The following is a 24424-nucleotide window of genomic DNA, read 5'->3' on the forward strand; positions in this document are numbered from 1 at the left end:
GACAAGAAACTGCACATCACAGGCATTCCAGGAACTCTGGTCTGCCTTCACTGAAACAAAACCATAGTAAAATATGCATTCCCTCCTGTTTTAAAAGCATGGCACCTCTCACTGCTTCTCTGCCCATATACATACACAAAAATGTTAGGCACAAAATACTTCCTTCATCAAGGTTATGATCTGCAGATTTTTTTTCTGAAAATCCTTTAGCATCTGCAGTAACTTCTGAAATACTGAAAACAAAAAGCACATCTTTCACACCCTCAACACACTGCCAAAATAATAAAAAACAAAAGAGACACAAGAAGAGACAGCAAGTTTTCTCACCAGCCACAACTTCAAATACAGATTTTTTGAGATGGTACAAAGAATACAATGATGTGTCAAGCAATGGTTACAGAATCTTGTTAGTTCAAATGGAAAGAGAAGGGCTTTTTTAACTGAGCATAAGACATGTGTGGGAAATACTAGGAAAATGCAATGGATGTGTGAACCATATATTTCGGAAAGACAAAAGAGTCAATATCATTACATTTCCCACTTACTTAGAACTGTTTAACAACCAAACAATAAAGCTTGATATATAGGAATAACCATGTCCAAATGTAGCAGATTAGAAACAGCAATTTTAGCCAGTGTAGGTACCCAGCAAAAAAATTCCCCATACTTTTTCAAGTGCAAGCTCAGTATCAGAATTTAGCCCAAACTGCTAAATTCCGAATCCTTCTTTCAGAGTGAATGGCCCTTATCATTAGGCAGGTGGGAGACAGTCCTGCAGATATCAAAGGCTATCTCTAGGATATCTAGAAAGAAACAGTCCTCGTAATCAAGTTTTAAACTGGCCTGAGTGCATCTCATTACCAGTGCAAACATCACGCTTCCAATGCACAGCTGAGTTTTACAGGGGGAGGGAATGGCAGAGGGCATGTAATAATGAATTAATTCCTCTAAAATCTCAGAGAATACAGTTTTAAGCCTTAGAAGTCAACCAGCTTGAAATATAACCAACTTAAACAAAAAGTAATTCAGGGTAATGATTTCAAACCCAACATTCACTCAGGTCTTCTGACAACTTCCTTGCAGTTTTACAATCATTTCCTATGGTCACCTATCAGGTCTGGACCTGCACAAGCATGTTGGGGAAGAGAAAAAGAGAAGTGACCAGTCCTCCAGAGAAAACAATGATGAAGACCTTGGCTTCCTACTGTACATACATAAATGATGTGCAGGCATGAAGTTGCTTGGCATTAGTGTAGTTCCACTACTTGTCACTGCCTTCTACAGTTAACAGGAGGTGAAACAGTTTGGCATAGGTATGGATTTCTACATCAAGAGTGCACATTTAAGAATGTCTTACCAAAAGTAACTTCTCCTTTGCCAGTCTTGTCAAACAGCTGAAAGGCTACTATGAACAACGCGTCTGGAGCACACAGGACTGATTCAAATGCCACAAACTCTTGAAAGGATATCAACCTAAGGGATGAAGGAAAAAACAACAGCTAGGAAACCAACTTGCAAAAAATGAAATACAATATAATATTGATTGTACAAAAGAAATTAGACCATAACCAAATATGTTCAAAATGTATTCAGTAGGGATTAAAATTTATCCTAAAATGCCCTATCCCCAATGCTGTCAGGAAGCCTTTATATCACAAAAAGGAAATGTCTGTTGAACAAGGCATTATTCCTCTCAGCAAGTCACAACAGAACATAAAATAAGCAAAAACTCAGCATGGCTACTCACGTCAGCTTTAATGTCTAACTGAACTGCCCTCTGGGGGAGCCTACCTCCTTCCACTGGCAAGACAGAGCCAATAAAGACATGAGTAACTTCCCTCAAGACTCAGTACTTAGCACTTTTGGAAAGCAAATCCATTCAAGACCTACATGCTGCCACTCACTTCAGAAGGAACCGATCAGAATGTGTTATCTGTTTGCTAGCAACTTATTAGTCATCCATCACAGCCCTCCAGTCCTGCGTGTTGAGTCACAAATTTCAATCAGTAGTCGGCGTGTTCTTCCTCAGCCCAAGAGCAGTTTATTCAAATTCATCATTACAGCTCGGTTCCTAATGTGCTAGCACAGTAGTAGGGCATAGATAAAAGCAGGGTTGTCCTTCCAGAAGTTAGTTCATAAGCAGAAATACATAATTAGACAACATGGCACTGTTTCCAGCAGTAGGTTTGATAACAGCAAAGACCTTGAACATTATAATTTCTCTGCGTCACATCCAAGAGTTCAAATGGAGATCAAACTCCTGTTCCTAAAGAGGCAAAGGACAACTACTCTTCTTTATCCTGCTTCTTTAATGTCTAGGCTGTAGAGTTTAAAATCATCTCCGAATATGTGGTGGCAGGGCCTGCTAGCAGTCTGGGATAGTTAAGATTGCTGTCTCAGGCTGCCTTATTTCAGTGTAGCAGGCACGTAGCTTTAATGGGTTCTTGTGGCAGCAGCTGGGGAAAAAGGATTATTTCTGAAAAGCACAAAATTCAGTGTATCCAATGTCAAGAAACACACACAAACCCAGGGGATTTTTAATGGAAACTAACTATATTCTTAGGACTTTGGTTCAAAGTGACAATGCGGTGAGTTCAATGAAAACTTCTACTCAGTATGTAATAACAGTGAAGAACTAACAGTTTGAATAAGTTGGAAAAGATATTGTTTCCATCAAGTTATGATGACCCATGACTATACAGCAATTTCGAGCCACCTGTTTTATGGGAATTCAGAGAAGATGCTGAGTTGGAAGGGGCCCATCAGGATCATGGAGTCCAACTCCTGGCCCTGCAGGACCATCCCCAAAAGTCACACGGTGAACCGGAGAGGACTGTCCTTCCTGAACTCAGACAGGCTTGGTGCTGTGACCATTTCTCTGGGAAGCCTTTTCCAGAACCCAACCACACTCTGAGTGAAAAACCTTTTCTTAATATCTAACCTAAACCTCCCTGAAGTCAGCTTCATGCTGTTTGCTTGAATTCTGACTCTGGTCACAAGAGTGAAGGGTTTGGTACTTGCCCCTCCTCTTCCCTTGTTAGGAAGTTGAAACTACAAAGAGGTCTCCTCCAGACTGAACAGATCAAGTGACCTCAGCCACTCCTGATATGGCTTCCCCTCAAGGCCCTTCACCATCTTTTCAGCCCTCCTTTGGACTCCCTCTAACAGCCTAAAGTCTTTTTTATATTGTGGCACCCAAAGCTGCACACATTATTCAAGGTGAGGCCACCCCAGTGCAGAGCAGAGCAGAGCAGGACAATCACCTCCCTTGCCCGGCTGGCCATGCTGTGCCTGATGTCCCCAGGACAAGGGTGTCCCTCCTGGCTGCCAGGGCAATGCTGGCTCATATTTAACTTTCTGTCAACCAGGACTCCCAAGTCCCTTTCCACAGTGCTGTTTTCCAGCCTCTCATTCCCCAGTCTGTCCTTATATCCAGGATTGCCCCATCCCAGGTGCAGAATCTGGCACTTTCCCTTGTTAAACTTCATAATGGTAGGTGATTGCCCATGTCCCTAGTTTGTTGAGGTGTCTCTGCAGGGCCTCTCTGCCCTTGAGGATGTCAGCAGTTGGCAAACTTACTTAGTATCCTTTTGAGTCCTGCATCAAGGTGACTTATGAAGATGTTGAAGAGCACAGGGCCAAGGATGGACCCTGCAGAGCCCCCCTAGTGACAGGCTGCCAGCCTGATGTCACCCCGTGCACTGTAACCCTTTGTGCCTGACCTGCAAGCCAGTCACTCGCCCAACATGGAACCGGGCTATTCAGCTGTGTGCTGGACATTTTGTCCAGAAGGACACTATGAGAGACAGTACCATAAGCTTTGCTGAAGTCTTAAAAGATTACATCCACTGGCTTTCCTAGATCAACACTTGAAATGTGCTTGCTGCACATCAGCAGCCAAACATCCACAGGGTAACAAGCCGACTTCCATGAGGAACATAAAAACATGAGAAGAGTAATAAAAGAGGACATTTTTTTTAAAAAGCACAGCACAGAGAAGGCCTAAAAGATGTTCTACACTACCTCCCTCAATATAGCTGTAATAAATAAAAGAAATGCAGAGTATGAAATGATCTAACAAATAATTAACTCTGGGAGCTTGCCACCACAAATTATAACATAGTGCAAGAAGTAAATAAAAAGAAAACTCCTTAGGTATTCTTAAGATTAAACTCAAAATTAATGATGACAGCACACATACAGGAATGCCTTAAGCTCTCCTGGCAAAGAAGTCTGTGCCTTGTTACATATGCACACGTTAGCACACGAGCAATCCATCAGTCCTTTAAACACCTTGGGAGCTCTCAGTACTCCCCACTGTTAGACACAGACTACACAGATATTCAGTCTTTCAAAGGCAGAAAACTTCCATCCCTTCTAAGCCAAAGAAATTTTTTCAAAAGTAGCACTTCCTTCAATTTTGAACCAATCTATCACAACCTAGTCAGTTTTGTATTTATGCATATTTACTGTAACAATGTGACTTACTGGCTATAAAAAGCTATTATTATTTATTATTATTGGCTACATACCTGACAGAACAGTAAACAGATCCAAAGCACCGGGTTCTGCTCCAAAGATTATAATACATGCACACAGGAAAAACAAAACGGACAGCAGGTGACAAGACTCTAGAATAGGATTGTTTGGAATTATAAATGTAAAATCTCTGCCAACATCACTTTGGTAAAGCTGCTTTTTGTGTGAAACAACCTGCACATGTCCTTACCAACAGTTCACAACACAGTGATTAGAGCACAGAAAAGAAATACAGCACCTATCCCAGCAGAATCCCAGCACCACGTTAAGAACATATGCTATGTGACTAGGCCTGGGTTTGATTAAAACTCCATGTATTAACATTGTTACAAGATTTTATACTAGTAGAAGTGTTTTTTTCAGCACTTGGAAGCAATAACCCTCCTAATAAATCACAGGTAAATGCTTAAAATAACCCTATATCCATTTTTTAAAACAATTACTCATAGAACTAGGAAGAATAAAAAGTGTACGAATTGTGTAGTTCTAGCCAGACTGTTAAAGAAGAGACATTAATATCTGCTGTGCCAGCTGAATTCAAATTAACCCAATTTTTACATGTTAATTAAACCAGCTATTTTCTTCTTATTGTATTTTTGCTCCCTAAGTAGACTAGCCTGCTAGTGATTCCCAACAGATCTATTCTAACAACGACGTATTCATTTACTTCTATTATGACCATACAATACAGTAACTGAGCAGTAATTTTTCAGTCAATTACACGTGTGATTCTTAATGCTTAAAGAAGCTGAAAAAATGTGTACTACATAGCCATATGCTCACTTCTCTATACTGCACAAGGGTAGTTGCCTGGGTAACATGTTTTCTCTCTGGTTTGGCATCACCCTTTTGGGTTTAGCATAACCCTTCAGTGAATATCATTAGGTGTCATTAAACAGCACATGTTAACATGGACTTCAATATACTACTTAGGAGTTATTTCGTATACCTAAACAAGTAGTCATTTATGTTACAAAAGCAGAGGAAAACCTGGTGATTTTAACAGCACAACGAGAGGAAGCTGAAATGTTTACGAAATTTTATTTCAGTTTTGAAGATATTCCACCCAAGTAAGTCAAAGTCTTCCTTCACCTTCACGTCCTCATCACCAGTGCCAATACTACATAGTTTATTCAGGAAGGTTCAAACCTTGATATTTTAAAAGCATCCACATCCAAGAGCACCAGCCTAAACATAACACCAGAGTATGGTGCAGCAAAACCACTATTTACTACCCTCTCCTGTCTTCCATGCTCACACCCATGGCATCTGGACACCCCATAGACACAACACATTCCCACCAGAGAAAGTCTGCAAGTAGACACACAAAGAAAAAGCCCCACCTGCTTTTTAATACCTGCTGTAATAATGCATACAAATGCAATGATGAAGAGGTTTTCTGCAGAAATCAATGCAGATGTTTTCACTGCATCAGCAATTTAAACATGGTAACATAATGGGACACAAATTGAAGCTACATCTATTATTTTACACTGCAAGCTAGGTAAACTAAGTATAGTGTAAATTGGTGCATTAGAGGATAAATTTATATCCAATAATAATGGAAAATGCTGGTATTTCCAAGTGTTATTTTTGAATACTATGTCCTTTCTAAAAGTAAAGAATATGGTATTTCTTAGTAAAGTGTTAGTTACTACAGTCCAAACAGAGACATGCAGTAAATACTTATTTTGTTAGGCAGATGTTTAAAAGTACCAACTGAAATCTGAAAAATTATATTGCAGTAGGCAGGATGGAAAATGCCTGGCCTATTGCTGATAGGCCTTTAGAAAACTCCTGTATTTTGGGGAAATTTCTGATCTAACTGAGGCCAAATGAAGCCTTCTTTTTTTTTTTTTTAACTAAGATTAGGAGCGAGAGGCTTAAGGCCAGGAACCAGGCTCCTCAATCTACGTCATACAAATAACAACCACACAATATAACACTGATTAAAATCTTTGTTATTTCCACTCGACTGGTAATACTTTGAAAGGTTTGTCTGGCAAGGAAAAGTATTTCCTTTTCTTAGAGGAAACCTTAAAAACATGCCTCCATAAGAGAATAGCAGAAAAGCCCACCATAAAATAAACCTCTGCCCTGGCTTAAGATGGAGGCAAAACTTGCTCCCATGGCAACGGATATTTACTGAACAACAGAGTATGCCTCAAGAGGTCTTGTACCTTTGTCACAACAACAGGAGCTCATGCAGACCCTCAAATCCTCAATCTTTGGCCATGCAGGAACTGGGCTAGACTTACATGAGATTTTGTCTATAGTAACCACTGCGAGATTGTATGCTAGAGCCATGGATCTTTTCATGTCACACTCAGAACTTCTTCAGCTCTTGGGTAAGAAACTCTTTGCCCATCTATACGCCCTGCTCATGAGTCTGAAGTCTTTGTGCTGTCTGCCTTTCACCTGTGTACTTACCCAGATAAGTATTGCACACTGATTACACTTGGTACACATACCTAACTTGTCACCAAAATCAGAAAGAATTAAAAAGCTTTCTAAAGAGTGCTAGGAACAGCCCTAGTGGAGGCTCAGGCCCTTTTAATGACAAGTGGTCATGCTCAACAGTCATGAACAGCTGCTTCTTCAGAGCAAAAGAGGGATCCAAGACAGTGGATAAATGCTTCTGGAAATAGCCTAGCAGTATTTTCAGAACTGCACTACTTTAAGTCACTAACACTGTAACAATATTAACTTGTCATTGCTCTTGCAAGATACCTTCTATTTTATAATAGAAATAATGCTAAATTACTGAACATACTCTCTTGACCTTAACCACATGTAAGTCGCTAAACACTGACAAGCCTATTAAAAATGAACACCAACAAAAGCCGGTTTGTGCTTCACTGTAAAACTGGGAGCTCTGGACTGCCAAGCTGGCAATGTTCAATCAGAGAAGATCAATAGTCCGGTTGCTGTCTTGAGGAGATTTCATGGCAGGAACCAAAAAGCAGCTGACCCCTGCCTCAGATGATTACTCTGCAAATTATTTTAAACACCAAGAGAACAAGGTACAAACACTAAGCAACATGGCAAAAAATGCTGCAATGCCATGTTAGGGAGATGGATGCTAATCACTTCCCAAACTTTCTCCATTCTTTCACATATTAGCTAAACAGGAAGACAAACTGAATACCGGAAGAGACTCTCCAAAGACACGTTACAAACTGTCACTGCACAGTGTGGATTACAGAAACAACCCTTACCCACGGCAGAAAGCAGCAATTAGAAGCCTCAATACTACACCGCAAAACTCTTACAAGATCACGCTAAGTTATGAAATCCCAACTTGTCAACAAACTCACATAGGCTACAGTTTTACATTTTGTTCTTCCTGACACCAGCTTCTGTGAGGGAGATCCAAATCACAAGGTATGGATTATGTTCTCAATCTTCTTATTACAAAACGGATTTGAAGCCATGTAATTTGGAAAATGCTGTTTTTGCAGGCATCAAACCAAGGGAAGAAATCTGAGAAATGTTTAACGTTTTCAGTCAAACACTGTCTGAAGACATGGCTTTCTTGATGCCATCAATGTTACCAACACAACCTTTTACAGAATTCTTTTCCTGGGGCAGCAATCATCACATAACTCATCTGCAAGGCTTAAGGTATCCAGCTGCCAAATACATGAGACTAGCTGAGCCGAAAAGAGAGCACAGAAAGGACTGCAAAATTTCTCAGTTATGCCTGCATCTGTTCCCTAGGAAGACTGCATTCTCTAGTCATGCTTTGTTTATCTCACATTTTGCTCTCTGCAACCACTGATATGAGTCATGCCTGAGGTTTTCTGGTTTCTAAAAATGCCACAACTACACACTTTAAGTCCATAGCTAATTATTTTTAAGTTTCTCTAAAGATACTTTAAAGGGAGGGTTCAACAACTCATATGGGTGAAGAGACAGCTTGCCTGGGCATGTACCAAAAGCAAATGTTAGGATTTCATTAAAGTAGGGGGAAGGAAGATGGAAGGGTAGCTAATCTTGCCTATTGGCAAAGTCAGCCTTTCAAATGCAAACCAGGCGCAACCAACTTCACTGCTGTCTTCCCAAGATTGCAGAGTAGCTCCCTAAATACGTTAGGTGCTCCTCCTCCCTCTTGAAGGAAAAACACAGCGGCAAAAACCTTTAACAGTGCCACGGCAAAACAAAGCAGGGGCACTTTTTTCTAGGATCTCTTCCTACACCATCTAAACTTATTTTGGATTTCTATTTGAATGTGTTTGTGACAGATACACAAAGTAAACAGAGACAGAAAGACTCAGGGAAGGAAAGAAAAGCAGGAGCTAGGGGAGGCAGCCAACAAACATGAAAGGTTCCACAAATTAAAAATACATAGTAGACAGAAAATTATTTGCACCACTAAATGGTAAGTGCAGTTGAAAACAATGTTTCTACTCTTTTCACTATAAATATTCTGTATTTCTTCATGGATCTGCAGGGGAAAACAAAACAACCCCCCCTTCAAGGATCACACTGTTTGAAAAAATGATTTTGTATTTTTTAAATGGACAACAGAAAAAGAAAAAAAATAAACCAATCAACTACAAATTCCCCCCACCCCCAAACCAAAACCCACTTAAAAAAAAAAAAAAACACAAAAACCCACTTACCCATCTTTTGTCTGATCCACCACACCTGCGAGGAGCTGTACAGTGCTTGCATTAGGCAAACCATCTCCAATTATCTTCAAGTACCGTGTGACAAAGTCATTAGGAGACATGAAGAATTCTCCATTCTTCTCCACACTTGCATACTGTTAAGTGAATACAATATTTAGTGCCTCAACACATACTTCTCCAGGCATTTATTACCACCACCCACAGCCTCCAATCACGAGCAGGCCTCTGTTACAGCAGATGACAGTTCTGCTCCAGTGAACCTACAGCCTAGACCCAAACAGGAAAGAGTAAGGGGCGAGTACTGAAGCAGCTGCAGGCTCAGATTCCCAGACTATGAATGGCAGACATAGCATTTTTGGATTATCGTGTCAACAATTTCTCCACAGTAGTCTAGAAATGCTCCATGGCACCGAATATGTTTCTGAAGTAGAAGCACAAGCCCATTTGCACAGCCCACACCCTGAGATGCAGGTATGAGGCATCTCAGGCCCACTGAAACTCTGACAGCAGTAGGGTACTGCAGCATATCTCATTTATGTGAAATGACTCCTTCTTTAGCCATTCTGCTTCAGGATGAGAAGGCAGGACTGGTGACACCCGCAAATGCCAGGGGAGCAAATGATCCCACAGGAATGTCCACCTGGAGGTGCTGTTTTGAAGAACTCTACTGCATCACCTCCAGCCATGGAGGTTTCTCCTTAAGGAAAGGAGAACCTACAGATACTTCTCCTTGGCTGAAGTGCTGAAAGGAGGCCAAAGAATAGCATTTGCAGAAAAATGTAACAGCAAAACACCAACTTTGACAGTTCAGCACACTGCAGAAATGAGAATTCTGACACCTGCCAAACATTATTCCTGCTTTACACACAGTTACTAGCATACTACTCCAGAAAGCAGCTATTGACAGACCCAAGCATATTTGCTTCCAGGGGTAGCTTCCAGTAATACGTTACAAATCAAAGTAATATTAACATCTTTGAAGATAATATCTAAATAAAAAAATAAAATTCCCTTTGTTACCACCTCTACCCTCATTGCTAGGTCATCTCTCAAATTTTAAAGTCCTCATTTTCTGAAGAAGTTTGAATTTGAAATCAACCCTAAAGAATGTATTTCAAAAAAAGAAAAAGGATAATAACAATCATTAGAAGGAAAAGAAATCCCAGGCAAGATTTGTAGAACCATGTGTTAGCTTTAAGGGAAACAGGTCTATCTTGGGATAACAAATATGCACTGAGAACAGGAAAGAAACCATTAATTTCTCTTTTTAAATTTTTTAAGACAAGGCAGGATGATAAACTATCATTGCATGTCCCCACAGAGCATTATCCACACTAAAGTAACAAATAAATTAGATGCCTATCACTGTTTTGTAGAGTACTTCAAACACACGTTTTATTTCACGTTACTGTGGCTCTGCTAAGGGACAAAAACTGCCAGTTTTCATTTCATATTGGTGCCTGCAGAGTACTGTTATACCTGCTGTAGGCATATAACTCTCAGAGGGATGCCAAAGTGTTACAGTAAGTAAATTATTTTCTTCTAGTGCTATAGAAATATCATTTTCAGGTACAACAATGTCTTCAAGAAACAAGGCTTCAGAGAAGCAAGCCCAACAAAACATAACTCACTTTGGCATCTATATATTGGATAGTGCTAAAGGATTCCTGTTTCAATAACACATGTTTGCTAGCTGCTACACTGCAAGGAATTTTGAATTGAATTGTATACTTTTATAAGAACTAACAGATCAATTGATTTCAATGTAATCATTTGCAGAAAGACAGAATCCTTCAAAATCTCAGTCTCAGAAACTTTTAACACAGCTGCTATTGAGAAACAAATCAAATAAGTCAGACAGCCTAGGCTTCTACATTTCTTTTTTTTCATCCAGGCTAACCCCCTGCTAGGGCACTCAATAACAGAAAACAGCACAAGGTTTCAGTGTCCCCCTGTTTCTTGTCATTGTGATTTACTCGAGTGTATTTGAAATCCAATCACGTACTCTATACTACATATAGAAAATGACCTTGAAAAATGTCAGCTTGATCACTTTGACTAAAATCTAATCTCTTAGAGGTTTTGTTAGAAGACTTTGAAGAAGTACTCTTGGAAATGATCATAACAAAAATAAAAAACCATCAATTCTATTTGTTTTGGAGGAGCAGCATTTAAAAATTGGTTCTTTACAATTTTATTTCCCTCCACTTTGACAATTATACCCACAGAGAATTTGATGTTATGCATAGTACTTAATGGTTTTTTGATAACTTATTTACCCACATTTTATATAGTCAAGTAATAACAAGTTTAACCCCATTTTAAGTAAGATTTGCAAACATTCTATTGGGGATTTGACATACTAAATATGCTAAAAAATTGACTGTAATCTACTGCATTTAAATGGATAATTTCACATTTATTTCTACACTATGGGTACCATTCCTAAATGGCAATCACATTTTTTAATTCTTAATTGAAGTAGGAAAGAATAGTTGTCAAATTATTTTGTAAGCAAACATTCCACAATCTGCAGAAGCAACTGTATTGGCTTCTCCACTTAAAATAGTCTGGAGAAGCCTAATTAACACTCTGGGCATCACTCATCTGTAGACCATGAAACAACATAACACATTTACTCATCATTTTTCCTTCTTGGGAGTAAGCAGCATGATCATCCTGCATTATACTGAACAAAACATTTAGCTCATATTTCATTACTTCTTTACTGGGATTCCTTCTTTTTAGTGGAAGGGAAAGCAAATGAGGAAGAAAAAGAAGTCAGAGGTGGCATTTAGTGTGCTTAACTACAACCCATTCAATCCACCAAATCAGAAGGCTGAGGGAGATACAATCTTCAGAAATGTAAGAGAGATGAATATCCACGGGCAGGTAGGAAACAATTTTCCCACTATTCTCAGCAAACCAACTAACCAACTTCCCCATTCTCCAACTGAGGATCACCTCATAGCTCAGAAGGGACTGGGCTTCTCTCTAGTGTGTTTATTTCCTTCCTCAATGCTACTGTCTTCTCAGGTCAATGGTCTACTCCCTGCCTGCGTTTTCTGCTGCTGTGCTCCTGCTCTTCAAGTATGTTCCTCTGTCAACCACATAATCCCTTCTTTTGCAAGAGTCTTTTTGCTCTCCTGACAGATACAAGTTCCAGGACTTAAGAAGTTAAATCTTGACTTTCTCAACTGAAAATCTCATTTCAGAGCTATAAATACTGACAGTATATAATAAAACTATAAATACAGGCAATATACATTGTGACACCTACACATATTGTTAATAATAGCTCACAAGGGACAATGGAAAAAATACCAAGAACTACATGGAGAGTGGAGCATGATGCTGGAGAGCAAAGATGGAGGGAAGAAACTGGAAAGGTATGAGCTGTCTCAGGCTCTCAGCACCTCCACAGAAATATTCAGATACAACAGTTCCCTAATAGCACTGTGCCATCTACCTCATTCTTTAGAACCACAAATTTTTCTACTCTTTTTTTTTATACCAGAATATCAAACTTACCCAGATAGTGGACTAATGAATCTTAGGAAGGCTAGACATAGTTATTTAAATTTAGGAAATGGATCAGAGAAAGCCAGTTTCACAAAATCACTGAATAGTTTGGGCTGGAAAAGACTTTAAAGATCATCTGTTCTCAACCTCCCTGCCACAGGCACATACATGTCCCATTAGACTAGGTTCCTCAAAGCCCCATCCAATCTGGCCTTGATCACTTCCAGGGATGGGGCATTCACAGCTTCTCTGGGCAAGCTATTCTGGGGATTTACCAACCTCACAGTAAGAGTTTCTTCCTTACTTCTTTAACCTAAACCTACTCTCTTTCATTTTAAGGTCATTCCCCCTTGTCCTATCACTACACGTTCTTGTAAAATGTCCCTATACTTGTTAAATGTCCCTCTCCAGATTATTTGCAGGCTCCCTTGAGGTATTGAAAGGCTGCAGCAAAATCTCCCTGGAGCCATCTCTTCTCCAGGCTGAACAATCTCAGTTCTCAGTCTGTCTTTATAGCAAAGGTGCTCCAGCACTCCGATCATCTTTGCGACCCTCCTGTGGACCAGCTCAAACAGGTTCACATCCTTCTTATCTTGAGAGTCCCAGAGCTGGATGCAGCACTGCAGGTGGGGTCTCACAAGAACAGAGCAGGGTTGGAGAACCACCTCCCAGTTTTCAGCAAAACACTAAAGCACATTTCTCTCAAGTACATAAGCAAGCACGTGAGTCTTTACTTGCATGCTTTCCACAGCAGGCCAACAAAGAAGCAGTTTCAGTTAAATAATAAATATGGCCAGCACTTCACATGGTGATCTTCCCAACAGTACAAATAACAGAAGCAGAGATAACCCTAAGGAAGAAAGGATGGCAAGGATGGAAGAAGAAAGTTTACCAAATCATTTAACAGTAAGGTATCTACATGAACATATTACCAGATGTAAGAACAATAGTGAAACTCCTACCACATTCTCTGAACAATGTGGGTTTTTTCTAAGATAGCAATACTTCTTCTGAGTCAATACAATAATCACTCAGGATATATCTGACTTCTTGGTGAGCATTGTTCAATTCTGATAATGGTATTTAAGTCTAACATGGTAATAATACGGTGAATGATTAACGGTTGGAAAAAAACTATCAAGAGTTGTATGCTGAAATAATGGAGCAAAAGATATGAAAAATTTAAGCAGAGAGAGTAAAATATTTACTTTACACATACCTTCAAAAATATTGCTTTCAACTCAGCTGGATCAGCTCTTTTGGTTAGAGCCACCTACAAGTAAATACAATTACATTAATATGCATAGCTTACACAAAAGATGTCAAAGTGTCATTTAACAACAAGAACACAAACAACAGAATGAGTGATGAAAATAAATGTTCACCTTGGATAAATTAGGCACAGCTTTAGTTGGCCACGCTCATTTTATCCATTTCACACTTACATAAGGTTATTCAATATTTTTGTTCTGCTTTCATTATGCAACCCTGCAACTCTTAAACAAGCACACATTAACAAGTCATAAAGACATTCAAGAATCACATCTCTATAGCACACCTCTCTGCTGGGATTCAGCATTATACTATCTTTACCACAGATTTTTACACTTCCAGCACCTTTCACCTAAAGATTTCAGAGTACCATCCACAGTCCATAAGTGATAAATGGCAAGAATGAAATACTCAGACTCACAAACTCGTTCAAGAAAGCAGCTCCATAAAAAACTGAATTTCATTGTAACTACTTGGTTTATTACACCATTATAAACTTACAGCGTAGATCTTTTTAATGAGATTAATTCAGAAAGCAGTATCTAGAGTACCTAGATTTTTCTGCAGATCAAATTAGCAAGTTCAAACTAAAATCTAAGATATATTTAGCACCGCAAGCCTAAAATAGATTTTTTTTTCAAAACACTGAATCAAAAAAATAGTCAACCCACTATGGAGTAAGTCTATCAGTATTATCCTAGTTGATATACCATACAATCCTTTTGCTGCTTTTGGCAGTAAATGGATGTGTCCCCTCAGTCTGTGCCTACTATAGTTTCCCTTTCCTTCTTCAAGATACCTTGATAAAATCTTGCTTGCTAACATAATAACCATCATCTAACAAGTCAATTCAGAACATCCATCGATTCCAAATTAAAAAAACAAATACTTGGCAAACAAACACAGATTTTCAAAAAAAATTGTAACAGGGAATAAACAGCCAAAGGACAAGACACACAATCTTACCCTCACTTAAGAATTAAACATCAGAAATGTTATCAACAAAACACTACTTTGCTTTCCTAACTCTTTATAGCAATGGTAGACTGTAAAGGCAAATGCAACCCCAAGTGAATTTCCAGAAGCATACTGACCTAATGCAGAAAATAGAAGGAATCTGTGTAAGTCTGTACAACAGCATTATATCCTCACACACACACTTAATGACGAATCTTCAGTAAGTTTGTCCTCACCCTAGATGGTTCATTTAAAAACTAAACAACTCAACAAAAAACCCACAAAAACAAGCAAAAAAAAACCCAAAAAACCAACCCAAAACCCAGAATATTTTAAGAAAAGTGTATTATTACGGTTTCTTATAAAATTGTATACGTTTTTTAAAAGGCATAAACCACACCTATGCTCAACTGACAAACTCCCCAGCTGGAGTCCCAATTCTGTGTCTACATCGAAATCTGTGTGAAAGAATGACAAAGAATCAAAGTGTAATTGTGAAGCTAAAAATATAAAAATATGTGTTTTCTAGAATGTCAGCTGTCCTAAATATAATCACTGTGAGCAGAGATTTAATTTAACCTGTTTGTAAAAATCTGATAGTCTAGAGCAGTTGGGAACTCTGTGGAAAGAAAAAAAAAAGCAGTATTTCCATGCTGCTTCAATCCAGAACCTTTCCACTGTACAAGGAAAGGAAAGACACTTCAAACACCTTTAGCCAGTAAATATAAATCAGTATCATATTTTATCTGTCTTAAAGTTCAAATTTTATACTGTCAGAGAAAGCTAAGCCTAAAGAAACCACAGGAGGAAAAAAAGGAAAAGATACATGAGCTTACACTATTTTCCTTTAATTTCACTGATATTAACAATTCTGAGAAACTTGGGAGATGTGCTCACAGGCCAGCTACTCCTTTTCAGCCCCCTTTTGATTACAGGGGAATTTGAGTGGTTTTTTACTGTCAATACTGAAAGATAGGTAGAAGCTGGTTAGGTCAATGAATGCACAGAAGAACTGCAGACCAGCAGCCCAAGCAGAGGCTGCATACCACAGCTTTTCTCCATTTCCCACAGTCTACTTCCTCATTTTTCCATTCCCCAGCAAACAGAAGAGGAAAGACATGGTTAACACCATGTTATTTGGTGCATCTACCAATGTGCTTTCTGAAAGGTGTATCTGATCCCAATTGAAGAAAAGAGCTTCTATTACATTACATGAGAATTTCAGGAAGACTAATGCTAATGCAGCCATACCAGTGGCTAAGAGAAGCATTTAATTCAGCTTTTCATCCATACCCAGCTATAGGCAAGGCTGAAGCTGCACACACAGCCATAAAAAACTGATCCTGATGACAGGTGTTACTAGAAGATTCCCGCTCTAGAAAAGGTCAAAATATTACTTTCCATACCGTTCTGTAAGTTGTTATGTCAACAGTTGAAAGGCTAAGTAACCTGATGCCAACAAGACTGCAAGCTGACAGGCAGCATTCTTGATGAAAAGTGACCCACAGATGAAAGCTGCTTCTCCATCAGTCAGCTCAGGTGATATTTACTGACTCTCACATAACTGGGTTCGGGTAATGTGTTTTGTTACTGGAAAGACTTCCCCATTTTACTTCCCTCTTTTCTCCATAAAGATAAAACCAGCCATGAGCCTCCAGGCCTAACACCTCTCTAGTGGCACAAGAAGGCATTTGATAAAGGAGATCTGAGTGAAATAATGTTGCTATTGCTCTTTACAAAGAAATACTATGTAACAGATACACTTAAAATAAAACAGCAACTTCTATTAAGAAAGGTTCCACAAAGAACGCCCTCCAACAAACAACATTTGTTATTAAAAAACCCAGGAGACAACAGAGTACATCAACTGAAGTGAAGGACTATAATCAAGTTAGAACACTCTACAGGGAAGACTGGGATAATACATAGAAAATATCAGCAGGGATTTTCATTCCTAAGGTAGACACCTGAGAGTCTTTAGCAACATACTGCGTGTACACGTGTGTTATAATATATATATGAAGAATGAAACAGAATAGGCAGTATAAGAACTGCCTGTATATATAACTTAAAAATGCTTAGTCCCTCCCATTAGCAATAACACTTAATAAAGGGTGCACAGAGGAAGGGAAAGCTCTGTGAGAGACAGTAACACAGATTGATTTGCATGCTGAAACTCATCATATCTTTAGACTCCCTTGCACCCTGACCATAATTTCAGCCCATTTTCTCCAGCAGACCTCTTTTCTCCTTATTGACTTACGCTCAATTTACAGAGACATGCATTTTCAGTCTCACTTCCATACTCAAAATTAAATGTAAAGTCTTTCCATAAAAATATAACTGTACAACACAAGAAAACAGAATCCACTGAGTGTCAAAGAAGACTATATTACATTTCCAACCAATTCTATTAATATATTTGTCATATACAAGGTAGAAGAAACAGGTTGTGAAAAATTGCATGGTATCAAAAGACACAAAAAGACTAATAACATAATCCAGTAAAGAACAACAACATGGGTGGGCAAGAAAGAAAAAGGGCAGTTGGAAAGTCATAATTAATGTCAATAAAACATTAATCTAATGGCAAAAACATAGTATCTGATCTTCTCTCGTTTACAGCAAAGATCATTTTGGTAGCTACAGTCTGAAGAGAGTAGAAAGGTGATTATGATCCAGGAATACTTAGAAATTGCTGCAATATTTCAGAAAGTTTATTGCAACAACAGCAAGGCCTAAAGATAAAGAGAAAAATGTTCTTTCTTTCTTTTGGTTTAGTCAGAATACAATTCAGATGTGAAGGAAAAACAGAGGTAAGGTTGCCTCCCCCCCACCTCAGTATCTTCAAAACCTCCTGACACCAAGCAGGTAAGATGCTGGACAGCTGTCCTTCTCCAAGCAGAGAGGCAGAGCTGTGGCAGAGCTGCCAGGGGTGAGCTCAGTCTGTTCAGTTCTAGAGAACACCATCTCCAGACACATACAGGGAAAAGATGTTTGATGAAAGGCTCAACAAGTGATCACATGCTCTTGTAACTTGTGTTGAAATTAAGATTATTTTTCAGAAGTTCATCCATTCTTAAACACAACTAAAGCATGCAATGTATTTCATACCACTACAAGACCTCAAACTAAAATTGAAACCTTATGTCTTGTAGGGGTATTCTTTTATTTCATCACAAGTTATTGAGTCCACCTGTAAGACTCAAACACATGTGGCCCAGTTTATGCAAGAGGTCAGATTAGATCATCGTAATGTTTCCTTCTGGCTAAAAGTATACATATACACTTCAAATGTGCAACTCCAAAGGAGATCAAACTGGGGTTTGACCTTACATTCTTGTTTAAATGAGTGACTCAAATATCGGAAACCAGTAAAAGCACAGTTACTGGCCAAGTCTGAATTCAGACCAGAAACCCATTATTACTGTTTAAGTGTTATGCCAAGACAATATTCCAGTTTTTATTTTAATACAACTAACCTGTTCATGTAGATGAGAATCATCTTTCTTCCCTATTTAGACTAATACTACCATAAACATATATAATCATTCTTCTAACCTAGCAACTCTCCTTGGTCACTTACTGTCATCACACCCATATCCTAAGCTACAATTGTTCTGCAACAGCATCTGTGCAGGGCACTGTCTCTTGTTTCAGCTGCCTCAAAAAGCACTTTCTGTTAGTCCAACAGGCATATTGTCACCTCAGCAAAAGAACTGCCATTCCTTCTACAGTAAAAAAACTTGACTGTGATCTACAGTGGTAAGTGAGCTACGTACGCAGAACTTGACATTACAAGGAAGACTTCAAGCAAGAGGTGCACCAGATCACCAAGCAGAGAACCAGACAACTGCAAGGAGAGCTGGCACTGAACACAGATCAAAAACCTTCTCAACACACCTCCTTAACAGTAAACCAAGTACTTCTCCTCAGAAAATACAGTTCAGATAGCATTTGGCATATCTGCCCAAAGGCTTAGGCTAAGAAGAACTGCAAGAGAAGTTGGTAGCTACCAAGCAGGTAGGTACACCGATCAGGACCAGTCTGAGCACAGTCAGCCTTGAGACAAAAACCTTCGTTTTCTAAAAACAGTTCTGATCCTCACAGTCAAACATTTCAACTACTCTTTGCAAAAGTCTAACCCTAGACTAAGCATTCCTTTGTCTAATAACACCTAGTGAAGCTAAGATAAATGAATGCTATTAACAATAATCAAAGATCTTCTGCAGGATCTTTCCATATCCTACAGACTGGTTGAGCATGAAGAGATGCAGAATAAGCACTACTGAAACTAGACAGTTGTGCTGAGTCTACCCCACACACTGGTGAAGCAAAACGAATTTGTTAGCTAACAAAAACAGCGTATCTCAAGCAAAGCTATTCACATCCATCTTCACTTCATCATAATTATAAATCTCTGGGCAATTCCCAGTCTTCTGCACCATGGGAGGTGGAAGCCTGACTTCCCCCAAGTGCATCAAAGCTAACAAACCTACTTTATTGTGTAATTACTTTCTAGCTTTGATCCTACTTTCAAAGTCCCAGAGCAAATGCAGATGGCTTGTTCATAAGGTGGTTCTCGCACACAAGGAGATTCCCAATGAACCTTGGTATTTTTGCACACAAACTCATCAGGGACCAACACACAGTTACCAATTACACACACACAAGAATATCCTTGTCCAGTTCGTCCAACACTTCCAAGTAGGTACAGAAACCAAGGTGGGAGTAGTACTTATCTTAAGAAAAACTACCACAAGAATTTCCAAGACTAGCTAATCAATGCTATGTAAAAATGCCTTTAGAGTGTGTACTCCTACAATTTTTGTACTTAAAGGCCTGGAAAACAGAAGGACAGTAAAACTACCCCAATACAAAGGTAAAAATAGCTAGGCATCACCATTGGTGTGTGAAATCATTTAAGTAAAGGAAAAAGCACCATACTGTGTCCAACATAAACCACTCCAAACTTTAAGCACTTACCAGAAAATGGAGTTAGGAACAAACTGGACTATTTGTAGTCAGCCTCCAGACTAGGACAAGAATACAACAGCTATCGTTCCTGCAACAAAAATTGATGCACTACACCACAGTAAGAAACCGAATCTGAAAACCTAAACTTTGTTAAAAACAGAAACTTCTTTCACTTTTCAGGCTACTATCAGAAAAAGCCCAGTTCTCCAATCACTCTATCTATCCATCATGAAGTGCTACCATACTGTATAACTTCTCCCTCAAAGTAATATTCCCTATTGTCTCATAGCTCTTCTGCAACACATTTTTACTCGGGACAGTGATCCAAAGATACACAAGTGAGCCACATTGTGATGGACATTATGCAACGTTAACATGCTCCTGTGTATCTCAGCAAACCAGAACTCACCACTCACCTGAAGAATGTAATAATTCTACATAAGATATGTAGGGGTCCTTCAATCAAAAAGTTTATTTTCAAAGGAGTTGCTGAGAATGGTCAAGTGACATTATTTATCCAGTCATGGGTATATTTCAAAAATACCCGCTCCTGCTCATCATAGATAGATGAAATTATGTATGTTAATGCTGCTATTTACTTCCTTACACTTTTCAGAAACAGTCATATCTAAGAATTATGAACCTGATAAAACATATTTGGTGGCTATCTCAGTCCAGATTAGACTTTCCCTTTTGATTCTCCCAGGATATGTTTTGTTACAATAATAACGCTAATCTACAACCAGTGCGCTGATCATAAGCTCAAGACATCAACTGCCTCATGTTCATCTTTCAAAAGCAGTCATCCCAGTTCCAGCAATTTGTCTTCTAGAGGCTCACATCTAGCAGAAAAACACTCATCTCACCCAAAGAAGCAAAGGATAGGCAAATTCTCCAGTGTAACAACTGCAAGATTGAAAGCAGTTTCTGAAGAAAGCAGGCAGTGAAGATACTGAATGACTCCGTTATCACTCAAAAATTGTCAGAGAGAACTGGCAGACTGTTAGGGCAGCATGAATCTTACCGGGCATTCAACGTTATTAACATAAAATATGTAGTTTAACCAGGATGAAGCAATGGGTAGGTGACAAGACAAAAGGCCATTTAACACCATGGTTCTCAGGAGGTGGCACCTTCAGAAAACATCATCTCACAGCTGTGCAGGGCAACAGTGAGCTCTGAGAGATCCATCTCTGAATGCAACATACAAGTTGGTAACAAGCCTCTCCAAAGTACCCACACTCATGGTGCTCAAGGTTCCCAACAGTTCACAGCTTAATGGAGGCAATCACTCCTGGTTTCAGCTGGCTTCAGACTTCAAACCCCAACCTCCACCCAAACACTCACTTTGCCCTGCCATAGCACAAAGCAACTATAACAGCCTTAAGAGGTTCTTCCACCAAGAAAAGTCACAATCCAAAGATTCAAAACAATGGCATGATGCTGCACTCCCAGGGAATGTCTTCAGAGTCCTCAACTGCACCTGACATCATACAGGACACACAGAGACCTAAAAGGAGGCATCCCATGCTTTATCTGACACCTTCATGAATTAAAGAACCAACAATGGCAAGGACACCCTGAACAATGTTAAAAAAGGTTTCAGCATAATTTTCTCTCCCAGATGTCAACATGAGGTCCCAGTGAGTGAGCAAGATTGTTTGCAGCAATAAACAAAAACCTGCTGCCTTTTGAAGAAAGGAGACATGGAGTAGCGCCATAGAAGAGTATCATAACCAGAATGACCTGCTCTTAAATAACTACTAATTACAAAAAAAAAAAAAAAAACCAAAATAATAATAATAATAAAACAAAAATTGTATCATTTAGTTATGTGCAATCAGTCTCCATAAACTTGTGGAAAGTTTATAGGCAGCATCTTTAGTCGTTGCTAGAGTAATCTGTAATTTGTGACTGTGCTTGTGAATGAGCAGGTAAAGAAATGTGCTGGAGAAAAGTTCCTATATATTACATGTCTTGACCAATTATTGCACAGCAGGAATTATGTAGGAATAACTGACAGGTAAAAGTGTTTTGTTTCAGTGTTGTGTTTTCTTCTTTGAAGACAGAAGTTCACTTTCCAAGATCCTCTTTATAATCAATTCCATCTATTCAGCTCTATTCAAAATGCTACACCTCAGCAGCTCAGAGAACTGGGAAGGGTGTGGGAGTGGACATGAATCCTTATGGATGTACAATCTTAAAAAGAACAGATGACACCTGCACAAGGGAAACAACATCACACACATCAAGTTATTAAAAGGCTATAAATGGTGAGACTCAAAGAAAAGCTAAAGTCCTGTGGTCAGGAACCCTTCTCCATAGCTAACAAAAATAACAGGAGCATTCCAGAACATACTTGGTCAAAAGGTAACACTTTCTTACTTGAAACACAAAAAGTATACTATTTATTTTTCTTTTTTATATCCCTACAGCACTCAACACAGTGGCATACTGGGTCATAGGAAGCATGGCCATGGTCTGTGAAAGCTGAGCTACAGTAACTATCCACCTTTCCCACATAAATATGTTAATAAGCCTCTGACTATGGAAAATATGGACTTTCACATGAACAAAGTATCTCTCTCCCTTAAAGATTTTTACCTGTCATCTCAAAATATATATGCCAAAATATGTGTTTGCAAACATACTCTCTTTTGCTTGAAAACAAGGGTATCACTGTTTGTCCAACTAGCACCACATGGGTTTTCGTTTAAACTTATTAGATAATCTCCCTGCAGACAGGGAGTACAAAGTAAAGGCAGTTTAACATTTTATTTCACAATTCTTACCTTCAATATTAACAACAAACAACTGCTTGATGTTTAAATATTAGCAGATTACACAGCTGCCACAGGACACTCTGGTTGTGTGACCTTTGTTCCTGCTAAAGATCGGAACAAAAAGTGAAGCTATCAAAGGGGGTACTTGGAAATAATTTACAGTTTCATGCAGGAATATAAAATAAACCAGTGAAGACCTATATTTTTTATGCAATGCTGTCACTGTAATCCTAGAAGTTTATCTGCCACTGACTTGCCACACCTCAGTCAAAACTGTTAGAGTTCACAACATTCCATAATTCACTTAAGTTGTAAGATACCTGACAACAATAATTAAAATCTTCTCATCTCCTTAAGAAACTGTGGAAACATTTTCAGCATTTTAATTACAAACTATCCTGATTTTAGCTTGAATGATTTTGGCTTCTCACCTGTGAATCTATTTTATCATAGATATTTGCATAAAGCAATAACTGTTTCATTAAAACATTGAATTTACTTCTGCTGCATTGCCCTCCATTTTTGTGGGATCACTTGGTTGCAGTGGAAATGATGATGATGATGTCAAACTGAACATTTTGATTGAAAGATGGGAATTTAAAGATGGGAATTTAAAGATAAAATCCTTAAAATCACTTTCAGGAAAGCATTTTTAGCAGAGGGGTAAACAATACAGAACCATTTTTTCCCAAGAAATGGACTTCCATTTGCTTTGAGGGCTCTGCAGTCAAACTAAACTCTAAAAATACCAGATTAACAAACATAGAGCAGTGTTTAAAACACTAGAGAAGACCTAGCACTTTTCTTTTAATGTCTCAGTAACCAGGAGCTCTTCCATTTCATTCCTTGGACATTTGGGTTAATGCCAGCACCCTGACATCAACAAATGAATTCAGAACAGCATGTCTGCCATTCCACAGTATCCTACATTTTAGCCCAAACTGTCAAAACTGTAGCAGAATTCCAAAAAAACTCTTTCTGACCAGTTGATCCAGCACTTTGAAAAACAAAAAATTAATGCTTTACCTCAAAAAAAAAAAAAAAAAAAAGGCAAAAAATCCCCCAGAATGCTGGGTGATCAATCAGTGATTACACCTCACAGGTTTCACAACCTGCACTACCCCAGAAAATCAGCAGTGAACAGAAAAGCTAGGAGATCTCACATTAGTTTTCATTATATACACCTTTGTTTGATCAAATTGTGGGTCATACACAAGACAAAGCCCCAGGTTTTCAAAGATACAAAAGAATTGTAGGCACACATTCTGTATAAAACTTCCTAAAAACACTGGAGGAAAACAAGTGTATTTGGCAGTCTTTCTGTGCATATTTTGCTAAGCTATTTTTCAAGAGTTCAGTGCTCTCTTTACTTCCTTCTCTCGCCACACATCCACAGAAAAGGGGGAAATATCTGATTTATTATCAACTTGTCAAAGGCACACAGAATAAGGAACTATTAAGTGCTATTTCAACTATACAGGATTTGAATGCTTGCACACTTAAGAATTAAATATTCTGGTCTGGGCTACTCTCCTACCTGAGATACTGAATCTATAGGTTACATGTAATGGAAAACCAAAAGCAAACTGCAAAGTTTTGCAGTCATAAAGAGTTTTACACCACTATTTTCTTTATGGAGACAAAAGAGGCTCAAAACTACTGTAGCATAATCTTCACCATGCAGAAAAGACTGAACCTGCTGCTTCACACCAGTTAGTCTTGATAGAAAAGATTCAGACC

At 38.8% G+C, this 24424-nt stretch overlaps 1 protein-coding gene across 1 annotated transcript in view; it reads right to left on the minus strand.

The window, feature by feature from the left end:
• SLC25A13 (solute carrier family 25 member 13) overlaps nucleotides 1-24424 on the minus strand; it is a 99336-nt gene that overhangs the window by 61651 nt on the left and 13261 nt on the right. Inside the window, exons 2-4 of the mRNA XM_059843456.1 lie at nucleotides 13915-13968; nucleotides 9165-9307; nucleotides 1358-1473 (exon numbers count right to left, since the gene is read on the minus strand). Coding sequence (XP_059699439.1) covers nucleotides 1358-1473; nucleotides 9165-9307; nucleotides 13915-13968 — 313 coding nt within the window. The remainder of the gene's footprint in view (nucleotides 1-1357; nucleotides 1474-9164; nucleotides 9308-13914; nucleotides 13969-24424) is intronic.

The sequence above is a fragment of the Haemorhous mexicanus genome, chromosome 1 (genome assembly GCF_027477595.1).
Source record: "Haemorhous mexicanus isolate bHaeMex1 chromosome 1, bHaeMex1.pri, whole genome shotgun sequence".
Lineage (NCBI taxonomy): Eukaryota > Metazoa > Chordata > Aves > Passeriformes > Fringillidae > Haemorhous > Haemorhous mexicanus.